This window comes from Megalobrama amblycephala, linkage group LG10 (genome assembly GCF_018812025.1).
Source record: "Megalobrama amblycephala isolate DHTTF-2021 linkage group LG10, ASM1881202v1, whole genome shotgun sequence".
NCBI classification, from domain to species: Eukaryota; Metazoa; Chordata; class Actinopteri; order Cypriniformes; family Xenocyprididae; genus Megalobrama; species Megalobrama amblycephala.
In genome coordinates, this window is record NC_063053.1 from 34,444,818 (window position 1) to 34,465,683 (window position 20,866).

Genomic DNA, 20,866 nt, shown 5'->3' on the forward strand with positions numbered 1-20,866 from the left:
AGATATTTGGTTAGGTTACACTTAGCAGAAGTATCATACACAATAAATGTGCACCCAAAAAGTTCCAACAACTTGAAAATAGACAAAACGGCAAAAGGTAAGAAGCATAATGAGAAGAGAGCATACTAATATAATAGGCACAGACCTGTAGCAGAACTAGCCACCCTGCTGATGTATTTTAAGTTTTTTTTTTGTTTGTTTATTTGTTTTTTGGTGTGTGTGAAAAAGATCTATCAGACAAGAATGATTTGGAAGACTCTGAAGACTACCCAAAGATACCCAAAGCCCAGCAATACCAACAGGTAAAAGAGGAAACTGATGCTAAAGTAACTAACCAATTACAGAGTAAGATAAAGGATTAGTCCTCAGCTCATCTGCAAATGGGATCAGTGCTGATTAGTGGGGTTTAGGATGACGTAGAGGAACTTGATTCTACAATCACACAGCTCCTCAGCCGGCCACCCCCTTTTGCAGGGAAGGGAACCATCAGCAAAAGCCACGTAGCCCTCAAGCTGATCCATTTGGGTGGATTTATGTGAAATTCCAGAGGAAGAGGCCTCTGGTTGTCAACAGTATGGACTCTCTTAAATTGTGGGTGGTCAGAATGGGTTTCAAGAGGGGAATCCTTGCTACAGCACGTTCTGCAGCCATACTTGATGACGGATTACTAAACTAAGCTTCTGGACTACAACGTTTCTGTTCAAGGTCTTCAAGAATTTCAACAAGGAAGAGAAAACGCATCAAATCATACAATAAAGGGCAAGCATACTGAATAAGAATTCCTGTGAATTTCTCCTTGTGACTCATTAGACAACAAGAACAAAAACATGGCTTTGATGCCCATGAAATTTGACTTGGCCAAACGGGTCAAGCTGGCCCAAGGTCTGTGGCTCCTGTACTGGCTCTCTGTCATGGCTGGTATCCTCATCTTTAGCATGGGGATCTTCTTCAAGATCGAGCTGCGCAAGAGAAGCGAGATGATGGATAACAATGAGAGCCATTTTGTGCCCAACCTGCTCATTCTGGTAGGACTTGTGGCCTGTGGCGTCAACGCTTTTGGGGGCAAAGTGTGCCATGACTCCCTTGACACAGTCAAGTTCACCAAGTGGAAAACTATGCTGAAGCCCTACATGATTGGATGTGTGGCGTTCTGTGTCGCCCTCTTTATCACGGCTCTGCTGTGTTTCTTGATGCAGATCTCTCTGCACTTCGCCCTGGCTGAAGGCCTGAAGAATGGAATGAAGTACTACAAAGACACAGACACTCCAGGACGATGCTTCATGAAGAGAACACTGGATATGACCCAGATTGAGTTCCGCTGCTGCGGCAACAACAACTACAAGGATTGGTTCGAGATCCAGTGGATTAGCAACCGCTACCTGGACTTCAGCAATGATGAGGTTAAAGAGTGAGTACTGACATTTCTTTCCTAAAAAAGCAAGAGGTATCAGTGGAAATGTAGATAAGAGGTAGGGACTGATCAAAGAGGGAAGAGAATCTGGATGATTTTTATGCATTTTCTTGTTCATCTGTTGGCTTGATAGCAAGATGTGTAAAATGTTAACAGTTACCATAGACATGGACAAATTTAAAAGATACAGGCCTTAAACGTGTATGTCCAAGTATTAGGACAAAGTAATCAAGGCTGATGTTCAGTGGGTTTAAAAGGAAGTTATAGCTTGTTTAAGAAAGTAAGGCAGCTAAGCAGATAAAGATCAGCTGATTTATATATTATTCTCCTCTTCAGGAAGCATAACTTAGAAGACGCTCTATTATGCAATAATTTACACAATAACAAAGACAAAAGATAATACAAAAGTTCTAACAGAGACATATTCTATGTCTCAAAGCAGACCCCCTGAAAACTGCAAGAAGAATCAAATGTAAGGGTTTGTTTTGAGAGATTCCTAAGTAGATAATTGGCTGGTGGGTTTTTCTAAAGAGGGATGGGTAAAGGGGGGAAATGGGTCCATGGATTAGATAATCTGTCAGGATCCTATTCCAAAGTCCTTTAAACCTTACCCTTCACACCAATCATAACATTGTGCAATCTTTTACCTCCCATGGAGTCTGCCCCAGTGTTGACCTCCCAAGAGGCTATCACCATTTAAAGTGATAAATGATCCCAAGGAGATGTTCACAAATCTAATTTAAAGGTGGTGTTTTTTATCATCAGATTGGATTTCTTAGTTTTGTCCTGTAATCTCAAAGACAATGTAAAGATACAAATTTGTTGAGATATGTTTCTAAGCCTGTCACTCCTGAAATCTTAAATGCCACACCCAATATGGACCAATTAATGCAATTAAAAATTCTGCCTGAGTGTTCTCAATCTTTTTGGAATTTCTTAGCCGTGTCCAGAGCAACGTGGAAGGCAAATACTTGATGGAAAGCGTTCCCTTCAGCTGCTGCAACCCTGGCTCCCCTCGCCCCTGCATCCAACATCACCTGACCAACAACTCCGCTCACTACAGCTATGACCACCACACCGAGGACCTCAACATCTGGACCAGAGGTTGCCGTGAGGCCCTGGTGTCCTACTATGGGGGCATGATGAACAGTTTTGGTGCTTTTGTGCTGCTGTTCATTATTATGCAGGTGGGTATAGGAGAGGAACTGCAATTCAAAGTTGAACACAGCTAACTCATGGACTTTGTCTTAGTCACTAGATTACACTCTTGGTGGGCAAAGAGTGAGCTGCTAGATTATAAGGTCAGTTGGTGCGTAAAGAGAAATATAAATAGGTCTGAAAGAATCAGATTAACTGCTTAATTGATTTAATTAACACTCAGTGTTAATAACATGACAAGATATAACTGATAAACATTTAACGAGGGAAGTTGACATGAACTTCACATATTCATATTTTCCTCTTCCAGAATTTGTCTTCATTACTACTACAAAACACATGAAAACAATACATTCATGCATACACAATTTAGTAGTTGGGAACAGCAAACCTTCAATCTGAACAGTTAAGGACCCAATATACTACTATGTAAGTTCATTGAAATATGTGACCAGCAGTATACCGTTAGCGAACATCCTTACTCTGCACATACTGCCGAGAGCAACATTTTTAAAGTATTTAACACGAAAAAAGTAACAGTGTCACTTTACATAATGAACAGACCATTGGTAGTACGAAGGTGTTTACCAGTGGAAGCAAACTTTTCCGAAATGTTCGCTTTGACAAGCTGTTTCGAACATCCGAAACAAACTCCCAATGAACTTTGTTTTGGTCTGATTTTGTTCGAAATGGCATCACACCAGTTCTTTCTTCAATTTTGCTCGAAATACAACAGGGCAATTCATGATTGCGTAATATGTCGTGACACCAAATGAGCAAAAAAAAAAAAAAAAAAAAAAAAAATTCAAGAGGTTAACCTTAGCTTGAACCATAGGCTTACGTCTTAGAATCTTGGTGCCAAACTGGATATTTCCTGGAAAAGTAGAGCTCATGTGGATCAAAACATCAGAAGCACACAACAATGATGCTGCTTTGAGCATGTGTGGAACTTTCTAGAGAGTCATTAACCTGAAATTCTGTCGCAGGCTGTGGTGACTGTCGGCTTGCAGTACTTGACTACTTCACTGGAAACCCTGGCAGACCCAGAGAATCCTGAGAGTGAAAGTGAGGGATGGCTGCTGGAAAAGAGCGTAAAGGAGACACTTTCTAGCATCATGACGAAGATCAAGTCCCTGTTTAAAGGCAACCAGGTACAGGAGGGAGATGCAGAAGCAGCTCCCACATAAAGCTGAGAGAGTCACGCCCCCTCCTGCCCCATCATGTCTGTGGCCACTCCCAACTTTGGGAGAAGGAATGCATGAATGGTTGATTAAAATGTTCTCTCTTAAAAATATAGGTGTATGTGCAAACATATAAGATCAATACACCTATAATTTAATGAGATTCCAACTGAAATGTGAATGTACACACTACAATGTAAATACAAATGAAATATAAACTAACAAGTTTATTTTTTAATATTTTAAGAATTAAATATATCTGTAAATGTCCTTATATTACATCTAACCAGATCTGACATTCCAAACAAAAAAGCCTCACCGTTCACATCCGTCTGTAGTCGTACCCTTATATTTCCAGTTTATATATTGGTTGAGCGGATGTTTAACCCGACAGCCTCACACATGCAATAGCATATATTTCGCCATATAATATAGATTTCACCATAAAGCCATTGTGCGCTAATAAATCAGAAATTACTTCTCTTGAAGGGGTCACATGGCAGCTTTTATCTGGCAGCTGAAGAAAATGTGTTTTTGTAAGCGTTCAGTCACCTCCCAGAACTTAAAGGGATGAAAACAGTGGCATTTTTACACAACGCTGCCTTTAACGGGCCTTAGGTTGTCTGACGATTATCAAAAGCATGTTGATGGTGATCTACTGGAGAGCAGAACTCTGTAACAATGGGGAAAATTTTCTGTAACAACAATATTGAACTCAACACGTTCGCCATTAATGTGTGTAGTTCTCGGGTTAAATATCTGCCTCACTAGTTGAAGAGATGTGAAAACAGGCTTTCTGTCTCAACTTGCACCATTTCAGCACTCTGTTGAGCATACAGTTGTGGGACAGTTACAGAAGTTGTCAAGAGTACCAACTTGTAAAAGATTCTAGTAAATTGTGTGTGATTTGTTAATTAAAAGTCAGACAACCCAATCAGTTGTATTTTTTTTTTTCTTCATATAATTTCTGTGAATTTTTAATTTTCACAAGTACTTCTTTCTGTACATTTGACCTTGATTTTGCAGTAATGTCAGTTTTTGTGGATTAAGTGGATCATGTAGGCAACTCCATTTGTGAGATAAAGATGTTTAATGAGATTCAGCATTATTCTGTGGTATTTTTTTTTTTTTTTGCAAAATACAGTATACAGCTCGTTACTAATGTACCTCTGAACAGATGTGACTCTTTGCTTCTGTTTAACTGGTGTTTAGTCTTTAAAATGCTTATGAGGGGTGTATGTGGGGTAAGGTAATAAGTGGCTGTAGAGCTGGTCACAGGTAAGAGATGTTTGGACAGTTGAATCCCAGCGGGACACAGCTTTACCTGATTGGATGAAGAGAAGGAAATGGATTTCTCTAAATGAGGCTTTTGTCCTGCTCAGAACAGCTGAACATCCATCCTCAGAATACCTTTAAGTAAAAAAAACATGGACGTGAATTTCTTTCAACATCAATATTTTAGGTTAAAATGTATAGAAATATGTAAAGGAAAGTGTACAGTTTAAAAACATTCTTAATATAGTTTCTGATTAAGTATAAAATGTCACACTACTGACACTGCTTTTCAGTTACCCCTTTACAGATATGTTGTCACATATTATGTCACAGAACATATCAAGAATGTGCCATAATCAAAAGGCTTAATTTCATTTCATTTTATTTATAATGATAGTACCATTCATCGATCCATCCATCCATCCATCCATCCATCCATCCATGAGTAATGGGCTTAACTGCCATTAAAATAATATTAAAGTTAATATTAAGTAAATTAAGTAAAATGGAAATTAAGAAGGGTGAAAACAATTCTCTGCATACAGGAAGTGAGTGCTGAACAGGATATCTGTCATCTGGTATTTTCTCCGGTCCTGAAGTCCATAAACAGTGACTGGCTGGATAAGAACTGTTAATCAGCTTTCTGGAGCAGCTTAAATTTCAGGTGAAGCTCTGGCCAGGACAGGTACAGTGCGTGAGTGTCACACGGAAGCAGAATGGGACATCTGGCTGGATAACCCCAATCCTTGTACAAGAAATTCCCTGTGTGCCCATCTTTAGAAATCATGAACTTCCCAAGATTAATTGACACCAAATTCGAGCAAAAAGATTTATGACTCAAACGCAACTGACATTACCAGAAGTTTCCTGAAGGAAACGACAGTGCTGGAAAGGCAGCAAAGGAATATGTTATTATTAGGTAAGTTGAGGTTTTAGGCTTTAGATCTGCATAAATTCCTCAGTCAGGGAAGTTAGCAACTCAGACAACGCGGGAAAAACTGTCCAATCAGAATTCAGTATAAGCATCAGGCAGGCAGGGGCGTCATGTTGGTTGGTTTTGAATGGCGATGGTCATTTTAAATTTCTTTACACATAAAATTAAACTTGACATTTAATATGTTTCCAGTAAGATTCCAACAGCTTTGCTCTGTGCCAAAATGCCTATAACCAAGGACGATAACTAACAATAAAAATAACTATTTCGTTCAATAATCAATCTAATTCTATGATAATAGGGACAGCTCTAAAACGGTAACGATACAGAGGAATTTTCCAGTTGATGAACGATAAAAATTGACAGCAAATCAGAATTTACCCGACTTTGAAGTTTGAAGTTCATGTTTTGATGCATTTTTTGACTGAAACGGCATCCTGAACAATAAAAAAAAAAAAATGTAGGGCGGGACTTGTTTTTGTCTATGGGGAATTGATTGGATGATTGTGGTTTGCTATTGGTGGATCTCATGTGAGTGACAGGTTGTCCCGCCCTGCCAGTAAACATGTCATCAGAGAAGAGAAGTTGCTGCAAGATGGAGGGGAAGTTATTTTGATTGTAGATTATGAGGGCACAGATAATTTTTTTTTTTAATAATAAATACTGAAATACTCCATTAAAAGCAATAATAGTTAGCCTGCCAACCAGCTTAACGTTAGCTGTTAATTGTGATTTCATGGTGACAGAGCTCAAAAATTTGAAGTGGACATAACTGCAGCGAATGCTTATAATAAACATAACGTTACTGTGGACGCTAATGTAGTTATCATTCTTGGTGTGAACAGGCCACCCAAAAAGATCATTGTAACACGGCAGAATATGGCTTAATGATAAAATGGCGCCAACAGGTTTAAGAAAGAATATAGGCTACTGCTCATATCAGGCATAACATTATGAGCACTGACAGCTGAACTGAATAACACTGTTTATCTCTTCATCATGACACCTGATAGTGGGTGGGATAAATGAACTAGCAAATGAACATTTTGTCCTCAAAGTTGATGTGTTAGAAGTAGGAAAAATGGGCAAGAGTAATCTCTGATTTGAGCGAGTTTGACAAGGGCCAAATTGTGATGGCTAGACGACTGGGTCAGAGCATCTCCAAAACTGCAGCTCTTGTGGGGTGTTCCCAGTCTGCAGTGGTCAGTATCTATCAAAAGTGCTCCAAGGAAGGAACAGTGGTGAACCGGTGACAGGGTCATGGGTGGCCGAGGCTCATTGATTCACGTGGAGAGCGAAGGCTGGCCCGTGTGGTCCGATCCAACAGACGAGCTACTGTAGCTCAAACTGCTCAAGAAGTTAATGCTGGTTCTGATAGAAAGGTGTCAGAATACACACAGTTTGTTGCGTATGGGGCTGCATAGCTGCAGACCAGTCAGGGTGCCCATGCTGACCCCTATCCACCGCCGAAAGAGCCAACGGTGGACACGTGAGCATCAGAACTGGACCACGGAGCAATGGAAGAAGGTGGCCTGGTCTGAAGAATCATGTTTTCTTTTACATCACGTGGATGGCCGGGTGCATATGTGCCGCTTACCTAGGAAAAAGGCAAGCCAGCGAAGGCAGTGTGATGCTTTGGGCAATGTTCTGCTGGGAAACCTTGGGTCCTGCGATCCATGTGGATGTTACTTTGACACGTACCACCTACCTAAGCATTGTTGCAGACCATGGACACCCTTTCATGGGAATGGTATTCCCTGGTATCTGTGGCCTCTTTCAGCAGATAATGCATCCTGCCACAAAGCAAAAATGGTTCAGGAATGGTTTGAGGAGCACAACGAGTTTGAGGTGTTGACTTGGCCTCCGAATTCCCCAGATCTGATCCATGGAGGCCCCACCTCACATGACTTAAAGCAGTGGTCTCAAACTCAATTCCTGGAGGGCCAGGAGAGTTTAGGTCCAACTCACACCTGCTTGGAAGTTTCTAGTAATCCTGAAGACCTTGATTACGGTTGGAGCAAAACCACAGAGTTGTGGCCCTCCAGGAATTGAGTTTGAGACCACTGACCGCTAACATCTTGGTGCAGATACCACAGCACACCTTCAGGGGTCTAGTGGAGTCCATGCCTCGACAGGTCAGGGCTGACCAACACAATATCAGGAAGCTGGTCATAATGTTATGCCTGATCAGTGTATACTGGGCGAAAGACGTGAAGTGAGAGACAAATTGTTCCCAGGAAACAAGCTACCTGAGCAGTAAAGACACAATTTGACTTGATCCTGATGTGTTCCCATGTCTTTGTCCTGTGCTGGTAAAATATATATATATATAGAGAGAGATAATTATAATAAGAATACATATTATCATATTATTAAAAATAACTGCACCACCAAATAATATAATTCAATAGTCCACCTGTAGGGTATCCTAATTTATAGTTTTTGTTCAAACTATTTCTTTTGAGGAATTGGCTGTCGTCAAAACCTGGACTAATAAGACTCCGTAACTCCAAGCAGTCAGTGAGCTGGGCAGCGGCTTGAACTCTGGGTCTAATCCTCTTTATTGCAGCGTTCCTGGATAAACAAGAGATTTGAACAGAACTAGAGCACAGCTGAGAGGAGATGTAACCGGCGAAATGGGTCACATCTTTGCCTGCATCAGGCCACTAAGCCTACCTGCTCTAGAACATACAGAACAAGTACTTTACAACACAAACATTTAAAACCCTTACACTGGTGGATTATCAGCTCATTCATCAATACATTTTATGCATCAGTTCAACACAATAGTCTTTTTTATTTTTTATTTATTTCATTAATGTTTTACAATATAGTACAATGTACCCATTTATACAAGAATTCACATATTAACAAGTCAGTTTGTGATGTACACTGCTGCAGCCACTGGAAGTGTCTCAGGAAATATGCTCACCGCATTAGAAACAGGCATTTCATCTGATTTGCACGAGGCATGAAAACTCGTATCTGAAAGAAGCAACGTGTTTTTTTTTATGCGCGTCTGCATCTCTAACAAATAAAACCTTTGATTTCGACTAAATCCTCAGGCCAAGGCCACTATAAAGAATGGAAAAAAAAAAAAGTCTAAAGGAGACCAACGTTGAAACTGAATTAAGGATATGCAATTCTGCATCCATTACTGCTGAAAAATGGTGCAGCAGTGTCAACTAAATGTCCAAATTCACAACAACACGGCACACACGTCAAAATCATGTTTCAGAGTTCAATTCATGGAAAGCATGATTCCATAGATCGAGGTCGAATACAACAAACACCCGCGAGAAACACATAAATAACACGCGTCGCAAAACAACGAGAAACAAACGGTTGTAAAAACGGACCACCTTAGAAATCCATCATATTATAAACATACCAACTAAACACCTGTACGTAAAAAACACACTCGCGCAAACATACACAACCCAGACAAACAGAAACCAGGCATTCAAAGGACATATTCATGTGCTCCTGGATCTTCCTCGCGTTGGCTTTTATTATATGAACGTTGCTGAGCACATTATAATTAGGTGGCCTTAACAAACGTATTGCAGCATTTGAGATGACGGGGCAAAGAGGACAACGTGTGTCGTACAGGTGGCGCTATCCCAGCATGGGCACTGAGAGACATTTGTGCTTACTTGAAGGGCAGCACCACTGTGCAACTCCCAAGCGATAAGAGAAACCTATAAATGTAAGCAAAATACCTTGAAAATAATTTAATATTACTTGGAGAAGAAATTAAATAGCATTCCTATGAAGAATATCTGTGTTGCGAAGGAACCCTTATTGTTAAGGTTCAATACCTTGGCTATGTGTCTTTTTAAATATGTATTTATGTCATATTTAAAAGAAAAAGGGAGAGAAAACCCCATCCCCCTCCAAAAAAAAAGAAAAAAAGTCATGCATTCATCCATTGTCATAAAGACGGAGAAAGGGGTGGAGGAAGAGGCCTCGGTGACGCCTTGGCAAACTCTAGCCCTGCTGTGCGGATCCCCTTATGCGTTAAGAGTGTGAGAATGCATCACATGACTTCACAGGTGCTGCCAGTCGATGCCCACCAAAGTCTGATTGGCCTCCTGGGCGTGGCCGATCTCCTCTGTGATGCTGTGCTGGCGCCACAGCTTCTGGATCTTCCTGTAGCGCTCTTGGCACAAGTGTAATGGGTTTCCCCGTCTAAGAGAGACGAAACACAACAGTTGATGTCACACAACTGTTAGAAATAACCATATGCGTGAAATATCAGCAGTAGAGATGTACCTTAGCCCTTGGTCTGTTTCCCCATAGTCGTCCAGGTATGGGGGAGCATAAAAACAGCCCTTAGTTTTGCCAGCCAGGAACAGGACCTGACTTTCCCGAACCCTGACACACAAACATAAACAAATGAAACCCTGCTGACAAACACAACGCAAATAGCTACAAATGCATGAAAAAGTGAAGTGCCTTAAACAATGGCTTTTATGAAATAGCAGCAACAGCATTATGAACAATGTATATTATGAGAAGTAAATCAATAGACGAATAATATAGTTCTTAGCTTAATTGTATGTAATGTATTTATGATTGGCAAAAAACTCCCTGCATCCAAATATGCCTACTTCCCTACTATATAGTTGGCAAAAAACAGCATGTGAAAACAGTATGTCCGAATGTATGATATGTGTGCTAGTCATGTGACTCCTAACACTCTGTGCTGTCTCTTCTCACATAATAACAATAAATGTACAGTCAGTCGATTAATATTGCAAAATAAACCTCAGGATCCCGATGCAAACGGCTTACCAAATGATAACTGTACCTTATCCATTACATACTTTGCCCATTATATGGACAGATTTTAGTTGACATTTGCTTGCACAAACCTGAGGAAAATGCCGACTCCAGCTCCGCAGGCAAAAGTGTGTGCGGTGCACGCGCCCACATCCTCTCCTTCCAGCTCGGTCTGACAGCAGTAGCTCTGAGAGCACAGCATGGCACCACACACCAGACACAGAGTAGGAGCGCGAGACTTATCCCCTCCAGATTTAGGACACCTAAATGCCGGCAAGATCAACGGAAGATCAATTATCATTTGATTCATGGAATCAGGAGCGCATGACTCTGTAAAGAACCGGCAGCTCTTAGTTATTAATCGCCTTTAATTCATTAGACAGAGTTGACTCACGTGAAGCTGGAGGCCTGGTTAATCAGAGCACTGTAGTCACATGGCAGCTCTATGAGATGATTGGACTCTCTGGGAAACCTAGAACAGGAAATAAAAGAATGAAACAGGTGAGCACTTGAAATGTCAGCTGCAGTGAACATTTGAGTGTTGAGGTGCAGGACGCACCTGATGAGAGCCACGCTGCTCTGAAGACCCTGCAGTACACCTGGGTGAGAGCACCATCTGCAGAGCACAACAGTTACCACACCATCATTCATTCAAGCCACAGCACACATCTGGCCAATATGTCAGAGTTTTCAGAGGAGTTTTAGCTAGATATTGATGGTTACCCCTGCAGCAGAGTTTCCATCAGCTCCTGATTGTTGTAGAAGAGCTGTAACAGGTTGGAGGGCAGACATAGATATCCACACAGAGCCTCCCATTCACCCGCACCTACAGCTGAAAACACAGTCATCATTTAAAGGTGCCACAGAATCAAAAATGGAATTTACCTCGGCATAGTTGAATAACAAGAGTTCATTACATGGAAAAGACATACATTGAGTCTCAAACTCCATTGTTTCCTCCTTCTTATGTAAATCTCATTTGTTTAAAAGACCTCTGAAGAACAGGCGAATCTCAACATAACACCGACTGTTACGTAACAGTGGGGATCATTAATATGTACAACCCCAATATTTGCATATGCCAGCTCATGTTTAAGCATTACACAAGGGCAGCCAGTATTAACGTCTGGATCTGTGCACAGCTGAATCATCAGACTAGGTAAGCAAGCAAGAACAATAGCGAAAAATGGCAGATGGAGCAATAATAACTGACATGATCCATGATATCATGATATTTTTAGTGATATTTGTGAATTGTCTTTCTAAATGTTTCGTTAGCATGTTGCTAATGTACTGTTAAATGTGGTTAAAGTTACCGTCGTTTATTACTGTATTCGCGGAGACAAGAGAGCAGTCGCTATTTTCATTTTTAGGAGAGTGCGCGATTTAAAGGGGCCGCAGCCTGAATCGGTGCATAGTTAATGATGCCCCAAAATAGGCAGTTAAAAAAATTAATAAAAAAAAAATCTATGGGATATTTTGAGCTGAAACTTCACAGACATATTCAGGGCACACCATAGACTTATATTACATCTTGTAGAAACTGGTTCTAGGGCACCTTTAAAAATGATAAAAGGACAGCAAAAGGAGAAGTACAAGTGTGTAATGTCATCACGTGTTTGTGTCATATACCGTGTAACTCAGGTGGTGCTGGAGCTCCGTTAAGATGGTGGAAGAACAGAGCGGCTGCCCTGAGATAAGGCAGGATTCCAGCTTTCACGCAGTGCCACAGATGCCAGCCTGAGCTCACCTCACGCAAGCCACTGAAACACACATTCAGCTTTCATATTAGGGTCATGCAAAGCAAGGGTGAAACAGTCCCTCTAAAAACTGAACTTTATTCTTCGTTTTGCAATCAACAAACTCTGAAAGTGACTACATTTACATGAACCCTCATAATGCGATTATATTGAGATTTAGGCAATACTTTACCTCATGTAAACAATACTTTGACCAAATTGATGTGATTGAAGGCACAATATGTAGTTTTTTTGCCGCTAGAGGTTGCTTATTCAAAACAAAGGCGTAGCCTGATGACGCCTTGATTTCGCGTAATGACGGGAGGTGTTGTCTTCACGTCTACAGCCGGCGGAAAAGAATCCGATGGGACTCGGGCAGAAATCATAATGGATGAGCTAGTATATAAAAGATTTATTAACATTACTGTAGTAAGAAGTGAGGCAGCTGGAGCGATGGCTAATGAGAGACGAGCGCGACACACGGCTCGAGAGCAGTGGAGCTTTTATTATCTCGCAGACGAGTGCTTCTGCTTCTTCTGGTCAAGTGGAATGTTATCATATTAGATACATTTGTATGTTGAAACTTGTTATAATGCTACTCTATGCATTCACTCAGCAACTACGAGACACTTGTTGCACACTTTTTCAAAACGAGATTCAAATAAGACTAAATGTGTTGAGCTATATAACATGATTAGTTTTCTATCAATGAATGTATCCAAACAGTTGCTCACCTGTCTAATAAAACATTATATATTAAAGCAGAAATCGAGGGTAAAGTGGGAATGATGTCATTGATAGGTGACGCATGGACATGGTCCGTGTCCTGGTTAAAATTGCCAATTTCTCTGGATTTAAACATTATTGGAAACATTTGGGATAATGTAAGAACACAAGTCAACAAAATATATAACATTGTTCTAGTGGCTTTTGGATATTTTAATCCAAAAAGCTAACATATTGTGCCTTTAAGCTCATAATCATAGCAACCATAAGAGTAGTAAAATGTGGTATATGCCGATTTGAAATTGCAGTAAACAGGCAAGTGAACACTTTAATCTTATCTATTCGACTGATCAAAGTGTTCATGTGGAGTTTTGGGGTGCTGAAAAAAAAAAAAAAAAAAGTTCATGCTGACAATGTTGCACAACATGAATATAATGCAGTATATTAATTTTGTAACAATCTCTTTACTGTCACTTTTGATCTATTTACCAAAACTATGACCCCAGAACAGTGATAAAAACCGAACGGTGAAAAATTTGAACCGTTTGATTACCAGAAACCATTTTAGACATTTCTTTGTGATAAAGACAGCAAGTGCATCCCTTCAAAATATTAACAGACAAAATGTCATATTATTGCACAAAAAATGCAAAGCTTCTTGATGTTTCCAAAACTGGCTTTATTTTTTTAATTTTGTATTTGCTTCTTTTGACTTTGTGGAGAAATAACATAATGAAAGATATAAATCATAAAGATAATTGCCAGGAGTAACATTGTGTGCACTTTCACCTGCCCAGATGTGTCCTGAGAGTGTTGTAGAGCATACACACTCTCTCTTCCTCCTCCCTCTCTGCTCCTCCACTCTCCTGCTCCATCCGCACCTCCTCTGATGCACACAGGAGTCAACAAACATGAATATCCGAAAACACTCAAAATCATCTATGAAGTCTCTATGTTCATGTTACTGCCTGTGAAGGGGAAAGGTGAGGTTCTCACCTGGCACCGAGGTTAGAAGGATCTGGACTATGTGAGCAACAGTGACAAGGTGCAGGAAGTGCAGTTGTGCAGTGTCCTCGCTGAGCCCTGAGGAATCCAGACAGTGAATCGCTGGATGGGACAGCACCAAGCTCACCTAAAACACACACAAACTGGGGTCAGAGGTCATACTGAAACAACTGATCGAGTCAGAGTATGAACCTTAACACATACAGTTGTGTGTATTTTTATTGTTTGTAGGTGTGAACAGGCTGTGGTAAACTTGAGTTATTAACTTAGTAGGCAATGTACAAGGTTAGGACACTGAAATCTGTCGCTTATGTGAATAGTAGATGCGGCAGCCTACCAGCAAGTGGAACATGTCTATATCCAGAATGCATGGTGTATTCTCCACCCAGGGATCAGGAACAAGGGCTGAATAAGCACACAATGCAGTGAGGGTTGTCATTTACTTCTCATAATATTTGACACATGCCAAAACAACTGCTTGTGGCAAGAGACTGTAGCGCTCACTTCTTACCTGCTAAGAGTCTGATAAAGTGATTCTGTACAGTGGTGTGAGAGGAGGCTGTCCAGCAGGCCGAGCCGAACCGGGTCAGAGAACTCAAACAGTCGTCCTGCATACACAAAACATTTAGGTAATCAAACAAATCAAACTCAAGAATAAAAATGTAAGAGCTCACTTGGAAAGGACAAACTAGTAATTGATATTCATTATACATTCAAATAACAAGCTTGCAAAATTATTCAAATGTGTTCGATTACCTGTCTGCATGGTAAACTTCCAAACAAAGGCTTTTCTTCATCCACCAGCAATCTCTCTGTGTGAGAAATGAAATGACACAATCTAATTTACTTTTAGCCCTCATAATTCACTCACTGAAAATCGCCAAACATTCATTTTTTGCATTCCCAGTTCCGGTGGAATTTAATCAGTAACTTGTTAATAAGTGAATGCACAAATATTTCAAAGTTTTGAATGCTACCATGTTATAACCATGTTAGAACTACGTTTACCCTATTATTAATTAAAAAAAAAAAAAATTAAGAAACTCTGAGACATTTCAAATTTTACATAAACTACAGAAAAAAAATGCTGTGATGCAAGAAAAAATATATTTTTATGAATTTTAATTTAATAAATATCATATGAAATTCACAAGAACATAATTTGAAAAAATTAACAGTATTAACATTAAAATCAATGGACTTAATTCCTTGGAAGTTACAAATCATGACTGCTCAAAAACAGCCCAAATTTATGAAAGCTACATTATATTCACTTTAGTAATATCAAAACAACATCAATATTTCTCTGAAATGTTTTCAAACAAAATACTCATTTTACTTGCAGAAACCTGTGGATGAAAAAGATTATCCCTTTTTTCATGCTGCAATTGTTCATCATTTACTGTTACTTTCATTACTGTTACTATTCCTTATGTTCTATTTTTATTCTTCTTCATGTAAAGCACTTTGAATTACCATTGTGTATAAAATGTGCTATATATATATATTCACATAGTATTATGTTAATATTATGAGTAGCACATTTTAATTGCCTCAACTGAGGCTTTACATGTGATGTTATGCATATATATGCATAACATCACATGTAAAGCCTCAGTTGACAACCAGATCAAAATAGACCAGAACACAAAAAGTATTATTTTTTTTTTTTACATTTTGATTATGGATATTAAATGCAATAAAAAATATTGGGAAAAAAAAATGTGTGTAAATAAATGATGACTCTCTTAAAAATGATGCATTAACACACACACACACACACACACACACACACACACAAAAAGACCAAAAAAACAAAACAAAAAAAACCCAATAACATTGTATGCATCTCTTCCAGGTCAAAACGGACCCATATTCATTATGAGGGTAAGAATCACAACTTAAAAAAAAAAATCCCTGATAATTTTAGGTTTTCCATGATAATAGGAATTCTAATTCTTAACATTTTTACATTTTCCAAAGAAAAGTTTTGGTGCCGATTTCCTGACCAGTTCAATACTTGGTAGTATTATGCATTAGTTGAACACTATCTTGGACTGACCTATGGACTGAATGGTGTAGGCACAGCTGCCCCAGCACATGATTGGCACGCGGGGGTCCTGCTCATTGGGGTGCACTTTAAGACCCACTTTATATGTGGCTGTCCCAAACGTGGTCAACATCTCCTTTATGGTGCTTGAGTATGGGTTGCTGACAGATAGAAATATGCTTTATTAGTGTTGTCTTTTTTGTTTGACTTATAACAAGGACACTTTTGAGCTTGTTTAAGTGAACTATGGGTGACTGGTAGTTTCAAATGTAGTTTTACTTTGGAGTGTGGTCCAGTTTGAAGCCATCAGGCGGAGGACAGGTATTAACACCATCTGTATCATCAACACCTTCAGCACCTGCAGACATGCATTGATCACTTCGATTTCATTCAAAAACACTGACTCAATGAACAGCGAGGCCATTTCGGACACATTTTAAGTATCTTTGAGGATTGAGGTTACTCACTGTTGGCCTTGGTCTTCTTGTGAGCAGAGAGCAGGGCTTTCATCTGCTGAGAGGTGATGTTCAACCACTGGCTCAGATCAGGCTGTTCAGAGCTGCAACAAACAAAAAACTCAATCAAAACCATCTCATGCCTCATATTTTGATAGAAAAGGACAGAAATCATGCAATAAATATGTTGTCATATTAGAACAATATTGGCGAAATTTTGCATGCAAAAAAAAAAATCCCTTGTCTTTCACCAATAGTATAGCAATGTATGAAGCACAGCTTACACAGAAGTCAAATTTAAATCGAAGAAGCTTTTTGTTGGTCAACACAACTCATCCACATGAACTTGAACCCATTGGTTAAAGGGTTAGTTCACCAAAAAAGAAAATTCTGTCATTAATTACTCACCTTTGAAAGTTAAACCTTGAACCTTGTAGTGGTTAAATTGCGGTCTATGGAGGGGTCAGAGAGCTCTCAGATTTCATCAAAAATATCTTAATTTGTGTTCTGAAGATGAATGAAGGTCTTATGGGTTTGGAACGACATGAGGGTGAGTAATACAATTTTTGGTGAACTAACCCTTTTTCATGCCTTGATCAAGGGTGCACTAGATTTTGAAAAAGGCACCACCTCAACAGATAAATATAAAGGATGCATATTCATAATGTGTCTTACCATCTGCACTGTGTTTTGTGAAGTGCACTGGGTGCTTAGCATGTGCCAATGTTTATTAATAGCAGTGCTGAGCTCATATGTGTGGGGCTTTTAGTCTCTATTACACAACAGGATTGCCACATTTACTACAGATGAGTATTAAACTAACACGGTCCACAATCAACCAATCCGCTCCATTCATTTACTCTTCACCTGTATGTGGAGAGAGGTCCACATACCTGTATGTATTAATCTGGGAGGTCACACTAATTGTCTATTTACACTCTGAGAGCTTTGTAAATTGCAGTACGGTCGTAACAAGTATTATACTAAATCAAACCAAGATTAAACTGTAGGTCAATCTCTTCTGTGTGTTTGTTGCAGTACCTGCAGCTGGTCTTATTAAGAGGCAGCAGCGGAATGACTGTGTTACTCAGACATTCACAGAGTGGACACAAGAACTCTCCGTTCTCCACATCGTAACTTGTGTGCACACGTAGCCTCTGCTGCCTGCGCTGCTCTTTAGCCTGCACCGCTTCAAAATACCTGCAGGGGGAGACATTACACACAGTTACAATGCAAAGGAATGATAAAATGATAAATGATGATAGTGACAAAAACACACACTTTAGGGGTGCACAGTATTGGGGGAAAACTGACATTGTGGTCATTTTGTTGGGAAGTGCATATACATAGAAAAAAGCTGGGGGGAAAGACTTACTTTAGGGCTAAACAATTTGAGAAAAACTTTAAAATACCCGGGTATTTACACTTGGGTATACTCTTCACAAGAAGTCAACAACTTAAAAAAAAAAAATAGGCCACATTCCAACTGGTTTGGACCCATTTAATATGACTATTAAAACAATAATAACTGATTTTTATTAGGGCTGCCCTCTAATAGTCGACTAACCATTAGTCGACTAGAGGAGGCTTAGTCGACCAAGATTTTATTAGTCGCAGGAAAAAATAACTCCACAGAAAGTGGCGAAGTCACACATTCCTTGAGGGAGAGATCATTAACGACAGAAAATCCAAACATTCGCCTATCATTCATTGACCTCAAATATGGCTTATCACTTTAAACAAATGTGCACTATTATCACTATTTAAATGTGCGTATTATTAGGCACATATCCATACATGACATGGAGGCACCGGTGCGATCACTTGCATTTAACTTCAAATACTCTGTCATTTTGGTCATACACATAAGAGTAATGCCAACTGTGAAAGGGTCTACTTTTATTTCTGTAAACTCACAATAACAGCAAAACGTTCTGCTTTTGTAAAATAATGAAACCAATCAGGATGTGCTTTCAGCCGTCTCAGTGAACCTGAGCACATAAAAAAATGAACCAAAACTCAGTAAATACTTGCCTCACAGACACGAGAAATATATATATATAAATCTTGAAATGTGTACTTTTAAACGAACCAATTCAAATGGAAAATAAATATTCTCAGACTATGTAATCCGTATGAAACATGCATATAGGCACGTCCACTACTGCGGAGATGACGAGTCAGCAGTGTCGACTTCATCTCTGCAGCCGAAAACAGAAAACATCATCAATAAATTAACATGTTTAGATGGTCTCCTTGCTGTTTTTTCACGATACATTCATAATCATTACATTTGCCAGTGTGCTGTGGCAAGCTTTATGTGTGCGCATGAGCACTGATTAGGCTGTGTATTATATATAGGCAATTCAATTATTTATAAATTATATGATGTATGGCTTATTAACATGAACGTGTGATTAGTCAACTAATGGCTTAAATGAACGACTACTAGTCGACTAGAAAAATCGTTAGTCGAGGGCAGCCCTAATTTTTATTGTGATTATTAAACATACTAAAACAAATTGTAATAATATCATTGTATATTGCACTGTTACAGCACTCTTCAAAAGATGATACTCTTAAAGGGTTAAAACTTTGTCAAAATCTATTACTATCTCTTCAAGTGCTATATGACCTAAAATAATAATATATGTGGAAACAATTTAATAATGAATGGGAAAAATACTTCTAGAACTGAGGGTGCTAAAAAAGAGGGCATTTACGATTACATTCTTTTGTCCCTCTGATAGAAAGAGCACATTTTTCAGCATATGGAAGCATATGTTTCTAATTTTTCATGATGATTCTTACCGCTGCCAGCAGTGAGAGTGCATGATGTGTCCGCAGCTGCCTGTGTGCGTGCCGAACGACAGGTCAGGGTGCATGAAAAGAGGGTCATACTTATCTGTAACGAAAACAATTGCATTCATCAACACAAACATGCACATATGAGATACAAAGAACCAAACACAGAGACACACACACACACACACACACACATGACATGCCTGGGTTGTGTGGAGGTCTCTTGCGGTTTTTGGACATGACAGTTGAGCGCTGGACAAAAGCAGCGAGCACCATGGCTTTGCCGTCAGCCCTGATTTCCTGCTCTTCCTGACACAAAATACACGTCACCACCTTCCTCCTCTCACTGCCACCTGCACGCCACCTCCGTGGACCAACACACACCAGCACGCTATCACACGAACTGGGGCTACGAAGTAAAGAAAGAGAAATTAGAGGACACCATCTAGAAACTAATGTTTGATCCATGTTTGACTTTGCAGCGTGATGTGTTTGTGTACCTGTGCTCCAGTGAGGAGGAGGTAGAGGGGTCGAGCTCCTCCAGGCTCTGCTGGAACAACTCTTTGTTCTCGTTGATGAAATGTCTTTGCATCTCTGACATCTGAGCCATGATCTTCTCCCTCCGGAGCCGCGCCATCTCCGCTTTCCTCTTCCGCTCCGCCTTATCCTTGTCCCGCACCGTCTACACATACACATATATCCAGTGAGACAATACTGCAACCTTAAGGGGTCATGACGCAAGGGTGTTGCGCTTCCTACGCTCACCTCCTCTTGGCTGTGCCCTGAGCTGTCACTAGGGGGCGCACTGGCCGTGCACTCCCGCGTGGTCTTGATGGTGGCCACAGTCTGCAGATACACAAAAATTAAGTATGAAAATCTTTATATATAAATATCTAGCAGATGGTAGGGTTATTTTCTGTGTGCTGTTTAAAATAATAATGGCAACACTTCAACAGGTCTCATTTGTTAATAGTTAATGCATTAACTAACATGACATCAGTCCGCTTTTACAGCCTTGTTGTGCTTATACATTTAATAATAATAATAATAAATAAATTATTAATACATTTTATAAAGTTTTATGAAAAATTATGCCATGTTCACACAGCCCCAACAGACACCAAACTTTGAGTCAGAATCTCTTATCATTTTTCTCCTGAAAAGAGGGCGTACAAAATGAAAGAGGTTGTGGGTGAATCCGTGGTTTCTGCGACGGGAAAGACTGGGTGTGTACTTTAATTTATGTACAGAACTGCAGTTTATCAGGACAAACTGTTTCGTTAGAAAGATTAAATACTGCAGCTTTGATATTTGTTCACCGTTTATGATAAACTTCAGTTGC

At 39.7% G+C, this 20,866-nt stretch overlaps 2 protein-coding genes and 1 long non-coding RNA gene across 5 annotated transcripts in view; 1 reads left to right on the top strand and 2 right to left on the bottom strand.

The window, feature by feature from the left end:
- Positions 1-6,420, bottom strand: part of LOC125277471 — an 82,655-nt gene extending 76,235 nt beyond the window's left edge. The window contains exons 1-3 of the long non-coding RNA XR_007186905.1: positions 5,569-6,420; positions 5,426-5,483; positions 5,075-5,160 (exon numbers count right to left, since the gene is read on the bottom strand). This is a non-coding gene — a long non-coding RNA (uncharacterized LOC125277471). The remainder of the gene's footprint in view (positions 1-5,074; positions 5,161-5,425; positions 5,484-5,568) is intronic.
- Positions 212-4,684, top strand: prph2b (peripherin 2b (retinal degeneration, slow)). Its single transcript, XM_048205860.1, has 3 exons — positions 212-1,408; positions 2,352-2,598; positions 3,556-4,684. Exons 1-3 carry the CDS (start codon positions 828-830, stop codon positions 3,754-3,756), a joined length of 1,029 nt encoding a protein of 342 aa, XP_048061817.1. The 5' UTR covers positions 212-827; the 3' UTR covers positions 3,757-4,684.
- Positions 6,421-8,496: 2,076 nt separating the features above from the next.
- The window catches only part of ubr2 (ubiquitin protein ligase E3 component n-recognin 2), a 49,977-nt gene continuing 37,607 nt past the window's right edge, over positions 8,497-20,866 (bottom strand). For 2 of the 3 annotated variants that reach the window (XM_048205861.1, XM_048205862.1), the window contains exons 28-47: positions 20,290-20,370; positions 20,025-20,206; positions 19,728-19,933; positions 19,531-19,624; positions 17,761-17,919; positions 16,732-16,823; positions 16,544-16,622; positions 16,277-16,425; positions 14,971-15,026; positions 14,726-14,822; positions 14,552-14,619; positions 14,206-14,341; positions 13,999-14,095; positions 12,377-12,507; positions 11,468-11,576; positions 11,304-11,360; positions 11,139-11,216; positions 10,837-11,007; positions 10,235-10,336; positions 8,497-10,150 (exon numbers count right to left, since the gene is read on the bottom strand). In XM_048205861.1, the coding sequence (XP_048061818.1) occupies positions 10,009-10,150; positions 10,235-10,336; positions 10,837-11,007; positions 11,139-11,216; positions 11,304-11,360; positions 11,468-11,576; positions 12,377-12,507; positions 13,999-14,095; positions 14,206-14,341; positions 14,552-14,619; positions 14,726-14,822; positions 14,971-15,026; positions 16,277-16,425; positions 16,544-16,622; positions 16,732-16,823; positions 17,761-17,919; positions 19,531-19,624; positions 19,728-19,933; positions 20,025-20,206; positions 20,290-20,370 (2,286 nt within the window). In that variant the 3' untranslated portion in view covers positions 8,497-10,008. The remainder of the gene's footprint in view (positions 10,151-10,234; positions 10,337-10,836; positions 11,008-11,138; positions 11,217-11,303; positions 11,361-11,467; positions 11,577-12,376; positions 12,508-13,998; positions 14,096-14,205; positions 14,342-14,551; positions 14,620-14,725; positions 14,823-14,970; positions 15,027-16,276; positions 16,426-16,543; positions 16,623-16,731; positions 16,824-17,760; positions 17,920-19,530; positions 19,625-19,727; positions 19,934-20,024; positions 20,207-20,289; positions 20,371-20,866) is intronic. The other variant, XM_048205863.1, reaches the window with a different exon arrangement.